A 15,830-nucleotide genomic window follows, 5' to 3' on the forward strand; every position below is an offset into this window, starting at 1 on the left:
CTGGTTATCACCTTGGCTCTCAGCTCATCAAATTCCGGACTCCACTTCTGCTTAGGCCAACAGAGGAGTCAGCGTGAAGCCTCTCTTATTTAAATAATTTTGGAGGGAAGCCATGTAGGTCTGCAGAAGAATTGCCAGGCGCATCTTCGTGACTAACACGGTTTGGGAGGTGGGAGGTTTTGAGAGTCAAAACTCCCTTTGTTGATATCTGATGAAGGGAACATGGACTTACTAAAGGTTTTAACCCCCCCCCCCTTCCATGTTGACTTGGGGTCAACCTTCCATGTTGACTTGAGAATCATGCAGGCGTTGCAAAGATTCAAGCCTGAAATCTCCAGTGCTCCAAAGGGAGAACATTCTACAACTGTCCCTGGAGTTTCTCAGCACATGGCGGGAGGATTTCTATTTGGGGGGATGCCAGCCTCCAGTTGGGGGCTGGAGATCTCTCAGAATTGCAGCTGATCGCCAGATGAGATCATCCCACAGGAGAAAATGGCTGCTTGGGAGGGGGGTCTCTATGGAGCTATACCCTGTGGAGGTCTCTTCCCTTCCCAAACCCTTCTTCTCCGGGCTCCACCCCCCAAGTCTCCAGGAATTTCCCAATTCTGAATTGGCAACTCTACCTAGAAGAGAAACTGAGTTGGCAGAGGGTGGTGCCCCTGCAGTCTCTTTCTGTGGGGTCCGATGTGCTCTCCAATGACCACTCACCCCAGAAGTTTGCTTTCGAGTCCAGTGGCACCTTTAAGACCAACATTGCTTAATTCTAGGTATAAGCTTTCGTGTGCAGGAGTGGCTGCCTGCGTTCCTCCTTATGAGTAAGCCTATTTGCAAAGAGTTTAAACAACAATAAATTGGGGGTTTTAAAACCTGGTCTTACATAGATCTATACGTAAAGGTGTACATTATGCATATGCAACCAATGCATACATTATATATAATGACCATTTCCGTATGGAGGGGCAAAACACAAGTGGCTTCCTGCTTGCAAACGCAGGATGGTAAATCTTGCGTTTGCAGCCCTCCTCACGGGGAGACCCCTCCCGTCTTTTCCCTTTGCCCCATTGCAGCTTTTTGCCTCCTGAGGAGGCTGCAAGGGAAAACAAGGCAAACTTCTCTCTCCACTCCTTGGCTTGTCAATCACAGCAAACCACCAATCACAGCACAGCAGTTCTCTGGACTGAAACTCCCCCCCCCAAATTCTTATTTTTAAAAAAACACTTCTGCATTGCTATGCAGTAATGCCACAACACAGATGCTTTTTAAATAAAAATCAAGACTTCTGCGTTGCTACTGAGAAACGCCAGAATGATATGGCATTCTCCTCCCCTTTTGGAATTCGTGTTCTTTTGCAGTTTATTTCTGTCTGGGTGGATTCCTGAGACACTGAACGTGGTCCCTGTAGCCCCGTCCCCCCAAAAAACATTTTGTGCTAATGGTTGGCTTTAAAACAGAGCACTCAGACCCCTGTATGATCGGAAGGAGGCAGCCCTATCACCCTCCCCCTTTTCCAGATCATTCCCCACCTCCAGAAACCAGGGGGTTGTGTTTTGCCTGCTTGATCCCCAAAATGTGGGAGGTCCCACATTCTGCCCATCCTTCAACAGCTGTGCTAGCTTACGGTTGAACTCTGGATTTCTGGTTATCACCTTCAAGGCCATACGCGGTCTGGGCCCAGTGTACCTGAGGGATCGCCTTTCTGCCCAAACCCCTCAAAGAGCCTTACACTCCACTACCTCCAACTACTTAGTGATCCCTGGCCCCAAGGAAGTCTGCTTGACCTCAACCAGGGCCAGAGCCTTCTCTGTCCTCGCCCCCAACTGGTGGAATGAGCTCCCTGAGGACAGCAGAACCCTAATGGAACTCGAACAGTTCTGCATGGCCTGCAAAAGGGATCTCCTCTACCAGGCATTTGGTTGAGGTTGACCTGAACCACTGCTTCCCATTGGTCCCCCCCCCTTGAGCCTCCCTCCCATGAAAGCCACTGCCAATCCATCCAATCCGCGGGGCCATCAGTAAGCAATAGTTGTTAATGTTCTCTCCATGTTCAACCATTCAATTGTATTATCTAATTGTTACTACTGTATTATTGTTACAACTAATGAGTTACCTGTATTGTCCCCCATTTTATGTAAACTGCCTTGAGCCTTAGGGGAGGGCAGTGTATAAATATAATAAACAAACAAACAAATTATTTTTTAAAACCCATGGACACGTTAAAGAAGATTTTATTTCATCTTTGACTATGTAGGTTTGCGGTTGCGCTGCAACATGGACCGCAGCATTAAAAAAAAGATTACTCAGAGCAAGAAATGGAGAGGGGAGGGCGTGTGCGAGGGCGGGACAAAGCTGCCAAGACTCTTGCACTTTCCCCCTTCCTTATTGTCTTATCCCTGGTTGCTCACTGATTGCCCACTGATGGTACGTGCAGTTTAGGGTGGTGAATCCAGTTTTTGGCGATTCCCCTAATTGCGAGTTAAAGATGGCCAAATCTCGGTCCATCTACTGGACAGCTTCAGGATGCAGGCAACGTCGTGTGGAGGGGGCTCTAAAAGCCACCAACATTCGAAGGCTGTTCAGGAGCAGATTCCTTGTGCGGAAATGGTCAATATATTGTGTCTGAAACATGTGGGAGCCAGAATTCCTTTCTTATGGAAGCCTCAGACTGGATTCACGTTCCTGTCTCAAATTCTGAAAACATCAAAAAATGGACTTGGATTCATTTCTTCCCTGAGTGGATTGCAGCCACAGGAATTTTAATATATATATATATATACATACATATGCATTCCCGATGTTTTATTGCATCTCTTCTCCATAGAGTCCAGGGCTCTTGATGTGGCGGACATCTAGCCTCCCAACAACCCTGCAGTGTAGGTCAGGCTGCAGGATGATGAGTGCCCCAGTACTGTGGCTCCTGGAGATGGGAAGGGGGCGGGCTCCTCAAGAGGGGAGGGGTATCCAAACAGAGCAGGTTTGCTTTGAGAAATACCTACGTACATGAGTTGTGCTCAAGGTAGGGGAAGCCAATGGCAAGCAGATGAGGCCAAGAGATGCCAACTTGGCACTGCCGTTCAAGAGCACTGCCAGTCTGAAGCACCTCTCTCTTGCCAGTCTGAAGCACTTGTCTAGGACAGAGGCTTTCCGATCACGGCCCCTTGCAGGCTTTTCCCACGCTGTTTCACAATCCACTCAGCCGGGAGCTCCTTCTGGTCGGCGTTTATCATCGGACCCCCTTAGCCGCTGGAATGGGAAAGCAAATTTGATTTATTTATTTGTTATGCTTCTATACCGCCCTCCCTTGCGGCTCAGGGTGGCTTACAATGAAAAATGTGGCTCATGGTTCACTGTGATGCTGGCATAGTACAGGGAACACAGTAACAGTTTTGGAGTTATGACATGTGAATAACATTTGGACACAACAGTGTAACAATTTAAACAAGATAAACACTTTTAACCGTTCTCCACTTGGCTTTTGTTTGTTTAGCCGGCCCGGAGTTGCCTTGGGTTGTTCTCTGCTGGTGCTACTGGTCGTGAGGAGGGGCTATAGTTGGGAGGGGGCTATTGTGGTGTTGTTGCTCCAACTGGCAGGGCCCTGATGTTTAAATGTTTTGCACAGAATTCTCACTCCTTCATTTCCCCTGCCTTTTCCTACAGGACTTTGGTCTCAGACAGCTGCCATTCTTCCCCCTCCCCACAGGGCTTGCCCCCTGGGAGCCTGGGAAGACCATTGGTGGCGTGTAGGAGGCCAGGCGGCACCAGCCAGGCTGAGGATGTCTGAAAATGCTTTCCAAGCATCCGGCACAGTCTGAACAGGCTCCTGTGAGTCGGGGGGGGGGGGGGAGAGGAGGGAGCGCTGGATGTGTCTTGATGGAAAGCCCCATCCAATGCTGAACACCCAGCTAGATCTGCCCCCAAACTGAAGCCTCCCCATGGCCAGCCAAGGCCACCCCCCCCCCGCCCCGCTGAGCTAGCCTTCTACAAGCGCAAGTTAGCAAGAGCACCTGGGCTGTCCGGCGGGCTTCAGCAGGGGCTGGTTGAGGGGAATGGCTCCGGCCCCAGTGGGCTTCCTGCTCTCTTCCAGCTTGTTGTAGCCTAGGCAAGAAGCAAGTGTATTTAATTCTGGATACCTGAGCACCTCCCCCCCCCACCGCCCCCCCGTGCTTGCCGTTCATCTGTGCCTCCTAGCCTCAGCCATGTGCCTGGCGGAAGAGCAGTGTTCTGCAGGTCCTGTGGAACTTTGGTCACTCCTCTCTGACAGCAACATATCCCACCAGGCTGGGGGCAGGACTGAAAAGGCCCAGGCCTTGGTGGAGGCCAGTGGCACTTCTAGAGGGACATGGACCATCAGCACTTTTGCATAGACTGGGAGAGGGGGTCCCTTAGAAATGCAGGGTCCAGACCGTGCAAGATCTTAATGGTTAGAACCAGCACCGTCAATCTGATCTGGAGTTCCGTCAGCAGCTAATGCAGATGCTGGTTCGAACGAGCGCAAAAGTAAGACCCATAGTCTCCCCAGCACCCTGGGACACAAGGGCCCTTGACATATGCTCTATCTCTACAGACTGGACGCACAGGTTTCTGACACACACTGCACTCCTGATCCAGCTGCCCCTGCCCCCCCCCCATGCTCTATCCTTGACCCACACTCTACTGTGACATAAAGATCCATGTGGCCTACACCTGGCTCAGAGGGGTTAGGAAGGCTCATCTTGGGAAACAGAGATATCAGGGATCCTCCCCTCCCCCCACAATTTGGGACTTGGGTTCCAGACTAGTGTGTCCAGCCTGAGGGATTCTGGGGAGTTTGGGGGTGCTGCCAGTGCAAGGAAATATTTGGGGAGGGTTTTTACCCAGAATCTACGGTATATAGTAGAGCTTAAACAGTTGTTGTTGTTGTTTTGCAGGGCCTGCAAAAGAGAGCTCTTCCGCCAGGCTTTTGGTTGAGGTTGACCTGAATTCAGTCAGTTCCCATCGGCCCCTGAGCCCAACTCCCAAGAAAACCACCACTGACATGTCCATCCTATGGGGCCATCAGTATGTTACAGTTAAAATTGGATGTTCTCACCATGTTTGTTCCATCATGTCACTGTTCTCCTGTTATGACTCTTTCACTACTGTTCAATTTATCGTGTTATCTGTACTGTTTTTATTCCAGTTCCATGTAAACTGCCCTGAGCCTCAGGGGAGGTCGGTATATAAATATAATAAATAAGTAAAATAAATAAACATCACAGCATCCGCCTTCAGAGCTGCTGGTTTCTGCAGGGGGACTGATCTCCATAGCCTGGAGAACTGCTGTGGGAGGTTGGCAGCCTCATTAATCCAGGCCCTCCCAAAGGCTGCCGTCTGGTCTCCATGCCTCTCCCCAGCCTCCCACCAGCCTTGATCATCCCAGGGGTCTGGGGTGGGCTTCTCAGGGCCTCTCCGGGACGTCCACTAGCCCAGAGAGGCAGACTCACCACTGCGGCTGGAGGGCCTGTGGGAGCCGATGTTCCCTGGCGGGGCGAGGCCTCGCAGCATGGGCATGCTTCCTTGTGGCCCCTGGTCACCCACAGCGCTGGGAAGGACGGACAGGGCTCCACTCCGTGGCCAAGGTGGGTTGAAGGTGTTTGGTGCTCCCACTGGGGCGCTGGGGTTGAAATGCCCGGGCAAGTTGGCCAGGAGGTTTGTGCCACCCGAGATGCCAGGCACTCTCATGGCTGGGTTGGGCTGAGGGGCACTCTGGCGCATAAGAGACAAAAACAGCAGGGACAGAAATATTACAAACTTCATTAACAGATAGATTCAAGTGGGTCGCTGTGTTGGTCTGAAGCAACAGAACAAATTTTGAGCCTGGGGGCACCTGGAAAGTTTCATTCTGGGTAGAAAATTTTGTGCGCACACCCCTTTTGTGTAGTGTTCCTCTTAAAGGTGCGACTGGATTCCTGCTTCCTTTGGCCCAACAGACAACACCCCCCGGCTCCCCCGCCCAAAGACGGAGTTTTTGTGACTTGGGCTTTCTAGCCAGAGCGCTGTGGGTTTTCTAGAGGGGTTGGGGGAGCCTGTTGCCTCCCTTCAGGAGTCTGTGTACCTTTGCTCATATTTGCATATTTCGAAGCCAAGGGATCTTGTAGAATTCTCCTTGTGCTGCTCCACTCAAATACAAAAGGGTTGCTAGTTCTGGGTTGGGAAATAGCTGGATAATTTAGGGGTGGAGCCTGGGGAGGGCAGGACTTGGGAAGGGGAGGGGCCTCAGCAGAGAGTAAGGCCATTGAGCCCATCCTCCAAAGCAGCCATTTTCTCCAGGGGAACTGATCTTGGATGTCTGGAGATCAATTGTAATACTGGTAGATCTTCAGGTTGGCCATCCTTAAGACCAAACAAGGCTACGCCTTCCAGCTCAGGAAGAGGCAGCAGGAAATCGAGGCTGTCTGCTGCCAAAGGCATCCGTCCGCCTGCCTGCCTGCCTGCCTGCCTTCCTTCCTTCCTTCCTTCCTTCCTTCCTTCCTTCCTTCCCTCCCTCCTTCCTTCCTGCCTGCCTTCCTTCCTGCCTGCGTGCCTTCCTTCCTTCCTTCCTTCCTTCCTTCCTTCCTTCCTTCCTTCCTTCCTTCCTTCCTTCCTTCCTTCCTTCCTTCCTTCCTTCCTGCCTTCCTTCCTTCCTGCCTTCCTTCCTTCCTTCCTTCCTTCCTGCCTTCCTTCCTTCCTTCCGTACATTTCTGGTCCTTTTTATAGTGGAGATAAAAGAGGAAATGGGCATCCCTTATATCTGCAACAAAAATGGCTGATAGTCTTGTTTGAATGAATGCTGGAAATTCAGAGCAATAGATTGTGCCAGTAATTATAATGTTATAAAAGTATAGCAAAATACCAGAATATTAAAAAAGCACCCTGAAAATGCTCTTCTGCAGGGGTTGAAGCAAAGGAAATGGTGCCCATTCAGAAGTGCTCGCTTCCTTATGCATATGAAGTGCCAAGGTAGTTCACAAACTATGTGGACTGCTTTGGATGGATGCCCCTCCCACCCCAATGCACTGTCAAGGTGACAGATTGCAGCAAACCCTCCATGTCAAAATAACCAAGATCTGACAAAATGCCTGATTGCAGTGGTATATATGAAGCAAGGCAGACAATACTTGACTCTGAGCTGCAGGCACACATGAGAGTTTGAGGAACTAGCCTTCCCAAGTACAGGAATGTGACACAAAAGAAGGAGGGGTCTAGGGTTGCCAACTCTGAGTCCTGAGTTCCTGGAGATTTGGGGGGGGGAACTTTGGAGGGCAGCGTTTGGAGGGGTGTGCAGCCTCAGCAGGGCATACAGCCATAGGCTCCACCCTCCTAAGCAGCCATGTTCTCCTGTGGTCTGGGGACCAGTTGAAATTCCAGGAGACCTCCAGGGTTGGCCATTTCTTGTGCTCTTTTCCTGAGCTGAAAGAGCTATAAGGGGGCCCTGTATGTAGACTTGCCTACTCTGGATTGTTTCAAACGGGCAGCCGTGTTGGTCTGAATTAGCACAATAAAATCAGAGTCCAATAGCACCTTTAAGACCAACAAAGATTGATTCAACGAAGATTTATTCAAGGTGTTGGTCTTAAAGGTGCAGCTGGACTCTGGTTTTATTGTGCTACTCTGGATTGTGAAATTCCTGGAGGTTTTCTGAGTGGATCCTGTGGAGGGTGATGTGCAGGAAGGGAGGAAGCCTCACTAACACCACAGAGCCCCCCTACCAAAGCAGACATCTTCTCCAGAGGAACTGATTGATTTTATCTGGACATTAACTGTAATTCTGAGAGATTTCCAGTCAACACCTGGAGAATGGTAACCCTACTTGTATCCCCTGCTGGGGGATCCCCATTTTGGCCCAGGAAAACAGCATGAGTGGAAAGGAAGAAGTCCCTTCATGCTACACCCCAGAGTCAATTCAGCCTCTGAAGCATGCAGGGAGTGTCCTGAACACACTCCCATGTAACTGCAAATTAAGTTGGTGACCCCCAACGTGATGCACATCTGGGGTGGCCAATAGGGCTGCTTCTAGGGTTCCCAGATCCAGGTTGGGAAACTCCTGGGAAGGACACGGATCACAGTGGGGGACAAGGCAATCGAGTTCAACCTCTAAAGCAGGGGTAGACAAACTGCGGCCTTCGCGAATGCTGGCAGGGGCTCATGGGAATTGTAGTCCATGGACATCTGGAGGGCTGCAGTTTGACTACCCCTGCCCTAAAGCGTCCTTTGTCTCCAAGGGAACTGATTATCATCTTGAGATGAGCTGTTGAGGATGAGCCTATGAAGATAGGTTGAGGGACTTGGGAATGTTCAGCCTGGAGAAAAGGAGGCTGAGAGGGGACATGATAGCCCTCTTTAAGTATTTGAAAGGTTGTCACTTGGAGGAGGGCAGGATGCTGTTTCCATTGGCTGCAGAGGAGAGGACACGTAGTAATGGGTTTAAACTACAAGTACAACGATATAGGCTAGAGATCAGGGGGGAAATTTTCATCATCAGAATAGTTCAGCAGTGGAATAGGCTGCCTAAGGAGGTGGTGAGCTCCCCCTCACTGGCAGTCTTCAACCAAAGGTTGGATACACACTTTTCTTGGATGCTTTAGGATGCTTTGGGCTGATCCTGCGTTGAGCAGGGGGGTGGACTAGATGGCCTGTATGGCCCCTTCCAACTCTATGATTCTGTGATTCTGTTATTCCAGGAGATCCCTTGTAGCCAATCTCTAGGTGTGGCCTGGATATCTCCCACAATAACAACTGACCCCAGGTGACACAGCTTAGTTGTCCTGGAGAAAAATCGCTACTTTGAGGAGTCAGGGGGTATACTCTGATAGGGCATTCTATCCCTCTGAGGCCCTTGTCTTCCTCAGAGAGGCCCCCATCCCCTGCATCTCTCCAGCAGTTTCCTGTGAGTTGGCAAGCCTTTGTCTGTCGCTTCAGACATCGTGCAGCAGCCTGCATCTAACCAGGTTTTGAAATACATTTAGGTGGGCGGCCACATCAGTCTGGAGCAACAGAACAAAGTTTCAGGCCAGGAGCAAGCCTTTTAAATTTTCTGTGTGTGCACACGGACGCTTATGGCCAGAATAATCTCCTTAGTCTGAAGGTCAACTGTAATTCAAGGAGATCTGCAGGCCCTCCCTGGAGGCTGGCAACCTTACCCATCGGGCCTCATCCCTGCTAACCGCTGCAACTTTGAGTACCACTGATCAGCTCCTACCTTCGCGGCCTACAGAACATTCACGATGTGCCTCTGTTTCCCTTCCTGTTGCAAACTTCCAAATAGCCTGGAGATGAGCTGTAATTTCAGAGGGATCCTCAGGTCCCACCTGGAGGTTGGCACCCTGAGAGGTAGGAGCCCAGTAGCTGTGCAGCCCAGTGGATCTAGAACCCTACCCAGGAATTAATTTTTTCTTGAATATTTAAAGTACAGATTTCGGGTTTTTTTGTTTTTGTTTGTTTGTTTAAACCTCGGTGAGTCCCCCGCAGGGAGAAAAGTAGCACAGGAATTCCTCCAGAAAGAAATGCCTCCAGAAAGAAATGTTGCAAGAGTTGGTTGGAAATGTTGGGCAAGCTTATCTGGTGTTAATTCCGGCGGGCAGCCATGTTGGTCTGAAGAAGCAGAGCAAAGTTTGAGTCCGGGGACACCTTGGAGGCCCACAGAGTTTGACTCGACGTATACAGGATTCAAATGTTGTTCTGCTCTTGTTGACCTTCTCATCAAGGAAGCTCAGAGAAGCTTCTAAGCTTGAAAGACGGTTTAGACACATTCATGAAGGAAGGCCTCTGTCAGCCTGACTAGCTGTGATCGCTCAGTGGAGATTCCAGGGCCCATTCTGCACACATGGGATAATGCACTTTCAATGTGCTTTGGCAGCTGGATTTTCCTGTGCGGAAAAGGAAAATCTACTTCTAAAGTGCATTGAAAGTGCATTATCTATTGTGTGCAGACTAGGCCCAGGTCTAGCCATTGCCTCCCTCTGAGTGTCGGTAGGTTAGCCAGCTGCAGTTGGGAAACACCTGGCCTTAATGCCATCGAGTCAGGGGTGGCCAAACTGTGGCTCTCCAGATGCTCGTAGACTACGATTCCCATGCTGGCAGGGGCTCGTGGGAATTGTAGTCCATGGACACCTGGAAAGACACAGTTTGGCCACCCCTGATTGGAATGAACCTTCCAAAGCAGCCGTTTTCTCTGGGGAGACCAGTTGTAATCCCAGGAGATCTCCAGCCACCACCTGGAGGTTCAGCACGAAAAAAGTGGACGATTCCACCTGGAGGTTGGCAGCCCTAGGAGACATCAAGGCCCCCCAAACAAGGTGCTGCTTTCCTTCCCTATTGTGGCTGTCCAGAATTCCCCCTCCCCGGTTACAGGCAGGTTCAGCCCCCCCCCCTTCAGCCTGAGTGCCCACCCAAGAAGAGACCCTAATATTTGAAACCGGTTCCCGTCAATACCCAGCACTTCTGCTTCATCCGGTCCAGCTCCTGCCGCAAGCTTTCCTTTTCGCCAAAGAGCTTCTGCTGCTCGCTGTAGATCCTCGTCTTCTCCTTGCTGCAGGCCAGCTGGAGCTTGTCCTTCTCCTCAGTGGCTTGCTGCTCTTGCACTGTGAGCCTGTTGCTTAGCTCCTGCCGGTCCTGGGAGCAGGCCTCCTTCTCTTTCTGCAGTGCGGCGTTCTCCCTGGCCATGGCGTTGACACTCTCCTCCAAACGGCGGCCCAGGGAGGCCACGTAGCCTTCCAGCTGCTTGGACAGGTTCTGGCAGGTGGTCTTCAGGTTCTGGACCTCCTCCGTGTTGCAGTTCCAGATGGCCTGGCTGGGCAGGGCCTTCTCCACAGCGACCCTCACATTCTGGCTGGCCGTCTGCATCTCTCTCATCACCTGGCTCTCCAGCTCCCCGACCTTCCGCACCTGCATCCGGAGCTGGAGCACGTCCCGTTGGCAGGTCGCATCCTCGCGCTCCGCTTTCTTGACTTGGGCCTGCAGGCGCTGGTTCTCCAGCTCCAATTCCTTCTTCTCCAGGTCAGCGGACAAGGCCTGGGCTTTCAGCCGCGCTTCAAGAGATTTCACTTTGTCTGTGGAAGGTCAGAGAGGGATGAGCTTCTTTATTCATTTTAGAGCTGCCAGCTCTCTCTTGGCCCTTGGCATGGGGTGTGGGGGGGAACTCCTGGGACCTGAGCAGGGTGCTATGCCGTAATCTGGAGATGACCTGTAATTCTGGGGGGATCCCAGGTCCCACCTGGAGGCTGGCAACCTACTTTGTATTTATTTCATTTAGACCTTGCCTTCCTCCCCATTGGTGACCCACAGTGGCTTATGACATTCCCCTCACCCCCACTTTATCTTCACAACAACCCTCTGAGGTAGATTAGGCTGAGAATGTGTGACTGGCCAAAGTCACGCAGTGAGATTCCACAGCATGAGTGGGGATTCGAACCTGGATTTCCCAAATCCTAGTCTAGGGGTGGCCACACTGCGGCCCTCCAGATGTCCATGGACTACAATTCCCAGGAGCCCCTACCAGGATCGCTACCAGGGCTCCTGGGAATTGTAGTCCACGGACATCTGGAGAGTCACAGTTTGGCCACCTGTGCTCTATTCTTTCCTTACAAGGAGGAAATTGCAGCTAAAGAGTAGAAATGTGAACCATTGAAGGGCCGGGGGAGGGCTGACCCAGAGGCTTTTGAAGCCTCTGCAAACTACGACTCAGTTTCCCACCTGCTACCACTGAACAAAAACATAGTGAAATATCAACAGCCTGATTCCGCAGGCTGAAATCCTAAGCTTGCTTATCCTGGGAGTCCCATTGAACGTAGAGGGACTTCCTTCTGAGAAAGGACGGTGGAAGGCCTGGCCTGGCCTGACCATTCTCTGCCCTGCCCCCCGGAATGCCTCCAGCCCTGTAGGGGTGATTGGCCCTGACCTGCCTCCATGTCACAACGACCTCGGACCCCCCTGAGGGTCTCCCATCCAAGTACTAATCTGGGCACGAAGGTGCACTAGCCTGGGTTATCCAGGTCCGTTTCTTAAGTCTGCTTAACAGACAGGTCATTCTTGGGAGGAGGGGGGCAGCCTGAAATGACCCTCTTGTCGCAGTTCCTCACAGGCTGCTTAAAAAACCTACGAGAGAGAGAGAGACCCCAGCCACAGATTCCTGGTCCTTGTCCTTCACATTGCAAACAACACAATCTCAGCCTAGTTGTGGGGAAAGCTGCCACCAGATTCCTTATGCGACTGGTGTTCTACTCACGTCCACCCCTGGGCTTGGTGCAATGGTAACAGGAGGCCCCAAAAGACTTGCAATTCAATCCACGTTGCTTGTTATGTGCAATGGTAGGGGTGGGGAGGTGGGTCCTGGGGATCCCCTGCAATTCTAGCTCATTTTCAGGGGTTTCCTATTCCGTTCCCCTGGAGAAAAGGCCTGCTTCAGTGGGCGGACTCTATGGCAGTGAACCCCCTTGAGGCCCCTCCCCACCCCAACTCCTGCCCACTCCTGGTTCCACCCTCAAAGTTTTCTGCTGTTTCCCACTCCAGAGTTAGCAACTTACACAGCATTGGGGAAAACACATCAAGCTTGGGAAATACAAAAATGGAACAGATTCAAGTGGACGGCCATGTTGGTGTGCATGCCCACAAAAGCTCACGCCTTGAATAAATCTTTGTTGGTCTTAAAGGCGCCTGGTTGGATTCGCAAAACGGAACAGAACAACAGAGAATTTCTGGTCTGTGCAGACACTCTGACATACAAGGAGGAATGTGGGTCTGAATTCCAGAGGCGGCCCTGCACAGTGGTCTGCTGCTGGCCTCTTGGTGGTCCCCGCCCCACAGCACTCCCTCCCCACAGCCCATTCTTGCTCACAAACCTTTCTTTACTCCCAAAACATTTGGTCACTGTAGCCCTCCAGGGTGACCCTGCATTGTCAACAGTTCCTCGGTCAGAGAGACTAGGGGGGGAGAAAGAAACAGACTGCTTGGATGCCCCCTTGGGGTGTGGTTTCTTACCTGGAAAGGTAGCATTGAAGTAATTCAGATTTTCGTAGCACACCCGAGAGTTGTGGATCGCAGTTTCTGCTTGACGGAGTTGTCCTTGAAGCCTCACCTGGAGAAAGATCAGGAAAGGCTTATTCCTGACGGCTGATCTGGGGAAGGAGGGGGCTGTAGATACTGACTTTGAGTAACCAGGGCAGCCTTCTGAAGAGCTGCTGGAACCTCAAGACCTGCAGGTCGGGATGCCAGCTTCCAGGAGGAACCTGAGGATCCCCTGAAATTACATCTCATCTCCAGGTTACAGAGACCCGTCCTCCTAGAGATGATGGCTGCTTGGGAGGGAGGCCACCACGTCATTGTGCCCCATTGATGAGCCTGTTCTCCCCAAGCTCCAGTGCCGCTGATCAGAGGGGAACTGGCCAACCCCCTCGACAGTGCCCCAGATCTCCCTGAGGTTCGGGCAACGAGAAGAATCTCTCCAGGCAGAACTTCTCTGCCTCTGGTGAGATTCTTTGTAAAGTTTCTTGATCTCACTCTAGCTGCCTATTGATTTACATGCCCGTTCACGTGCATTGACTCAGCACGCAGGTGGGTGCTGGATCAGGCCCTGTCCTAGCAGCCAGAGTGGAAAGTTTAGAATCATAGAATCACAGGGTTGGAAGGAGCCCTACGGGCCATCTAGTCCAACCCCCTGCTCAATGCAGGATCAGCCTAAACGTGAGGGGTGGCCAAATTGTAGTTCTCCAGATTTCCGTGGACTACAATTCCCATGAGAATTGTAGTCCATGAACATCTGGAGAGTCACAGTTTGGCCACCCCTGGCGTGAAGCATCCTTGTGACCCTTGGCACCTTTAAGACCAATGAAGTTTTATTCAGTGCATCAGTTTTCAGGTGCATGCATCCCACGTTGATCTTAAAGGTGCCCCTGGACTCAGACTTCAACCCATTTGACAGTCCCTCAGCCTTGACGTGGAATCCCTTGCAGATCAGGGCTGTTTTAAGGACAACCATGATTTCCAAAATGGGCGTCCTGCTTTTCCGGCCTTACAAGGGCCACCCTGGCAGCTAACGATTTAAAACAGAGCCAATCAAATCATGTTTCGAAACCAGTACAGTTGCCCCCTCCCCAAATACACATTGTTAAAACGATTCAAAGCCCAGAGAGAAAAAACAAACCAAACTTTAAAAATGGGAATTAAAAAATAGGAAGGAAGGATCACTGAGGTATGCCTGATGTGACCCAAAAAAGGGTCTTTGCCCTCCGGTGGAAGACGGCAACCGAAGAGAAACCTCCCTTGGGGAGAGGGGTCTGATGCTTTTGTGTCATGCCCAAGAAGACCGCTTCCCCCCCCCCCTGCCCACTCTCCATGAAGCTCCAAACAGGTCTCAGACCCCAACCTGAATCCAGATAGAGAGGTTTTGGCAAGGGGGGAGCAGCTCAGCTGGCAAAGGTGGCTTCTCTCATGGTGGGGCAGCCCAGAGCCCACCGCAGCCTGAGAGCGCCTCGACACCGGCCCGTACCTTCTCTATGGTGCAGGCCCTGCCGGTGGCATTGAGCCGGATCAGCTGGCCCGTGATCTGACGGCTCTCGGCACGGCTGGCGTTCAGCAGGCTGGTGAGGTTGGCTTTCTCCTTGGTGAGGGCGCTGGTCTGGATGCGGCACTCCTGAAGCCAGACGTTCATTCCCTGCAGGTGTTTCTCAGTGGTGGCCCGGTTGTTGCCGTAGACCATGAAGAGGACCAGGCCCAGGATGATCAGGAACTGGATGAGGGAGAGGAAGAGGAAGACGTACTTGGCGTAGAAGCCGCAGTCGCGCTGCGGGCGCAGCAGGGTGCTGTTCTCCAGGCCCAGCTTGGCCATGGCGTAGGGGCTCTTCTCCATGGCTGCCTCTGCTGACTGGCCGGGCCCCTCGGCGGCTCAGCCTTTCCCTCGTCGGGGTGGGGCCGGGCTCTGGCCACTGTTTGGATTGCGGTGATGAATACTTCCTTTCTCCTGGCTCCTTCCTGCCCTGCCGGAACGGCCGCCACTTGGGGGTTAGCACAACAGGGCCCCATTGTTCTCGGGAAGAGGGAAAGCATCCCCCCTGTTTGTTTTGCTCTCAGGCCTGGCCGGGGGGAAGGCCAAGGCAGGCCAAGCCGCCCGCTCGGTCTCTGAGGACCTGGGGGAGACGTCGGCCAGCTGGGAGAGTGGCGGCTGAGGCTTTGGCAAGGCGCCCGGCTAACGAGGGTCAGTCTGCACGAGCACAGAAGCCGCTTCTGTCCCCTCCATCTGTGTCTGTCTGCTGGGGGTCACAGCCCCCGATTTAGGGTCACTGGCAGTGTTGCCAGATCCAGGTTGGGAACTCCTGGAGATTTGGGGACGGAGTCTGAGGAGGGAAAGAGATTCCAGCAGGGTGTAATTTCTATAGGCCCCACCCTCCAAAGTGCCCATTCTCCCAAGGGGATGTCATCTTTGTGGTCTAGAGCAGGGGTAGTCAACCTGTGGTCCTCTGGATGTCCATGGACTACAATTCCCATGAGCCCCTGCCAGCGTTTGCTGGCAGGGGCTCATGGGAATTGTAGTCCATGGACATCCTGAGGACCACAGGTTGACTACCCCTACTCTAGAGAAGAGCTGTAATTCCAGTGTGTGTGTGTGTGTGTGTGTGTGTGTGTGTGTGTGTCCCAACCTCCAAGTCTTGTTTTGTCTCAACAAGGGGCACTTGCGCTGCAGCAGAACCTTTGGGGAGCTTGCTGTCACGTCAGCGTCTATCTGGCTTGCCAGAACCCAGAAGCGGCCTGGAGATCTCCCAGGGCAGCTCCTGGAGAGGGCGGGGTCAGGGGAGGGGAGGGGCATCAGCAGGGGCAACGCCACAGAGTCCCCCCCCCCCCAAAAG

General features: G+C 52.2%; 1 protein-coding gene across 2 annotated transcripts; it reads right to left on the reverse strand.

The window, feature by feature from the left end:
* Window positions 1–2,715: 2,715 nt before the first annotated feature.
* On the reverse strand, window positions 2,716–14,908 carry PLVAP (plasmalemma vesicle associated protein). 2 transcript variants are annotated; one of them, XM_077331902.1, is made up of 6 exons: window positions 14,477–14,906; window positions 12,970–13,066; window positions 10,426–11,042; window positions 5,460–5,721; window positions 4,002–4,092; window positions 2,716–3,240 (listed from the first exon to the last, which is right to left on the reverse strand). In XM_077331902.1, the coding sequence occupies exons 1-6, from the start codon at window positions 14,834–14,836 to the stop codon at window positions 3,234–3,236; spliced, it is 1,434 nt and encodes a 477-aa protein (XP_077188017.1). In that variant the 5' UTR covers window positions 14,837–14,906; the 3' UTR covers window positions 2,716–3,233. The 2 variants fall into 2 exon arrangements, with proteins under 2 accessions (XP_077188017.1, XP_077188018.1); XM_077331903.1 differs by lacking the exon at window positions 4,002–4,092 and having other exon boundaries at window positions 14,477–14,908.
* Between the last annotated feature and the right edge of the window lie 922 nt (window positions 14,909–15,830).

This window comes from Paroedura picta, chromosome 4, assembly GCF_049243985.1.
Source record: "Paroedura picta isolate Pp20150507F chromosome 4, Ppicta_v3.0, whole genome shotgun sequence".
Taxonomy (NCBI): domain Eukaryota; kingdom Metazoa; phylum Chordata; class Lepidosauria; order Squamata; family Gekkonidae; genus Paroedura; species Paroedura picta.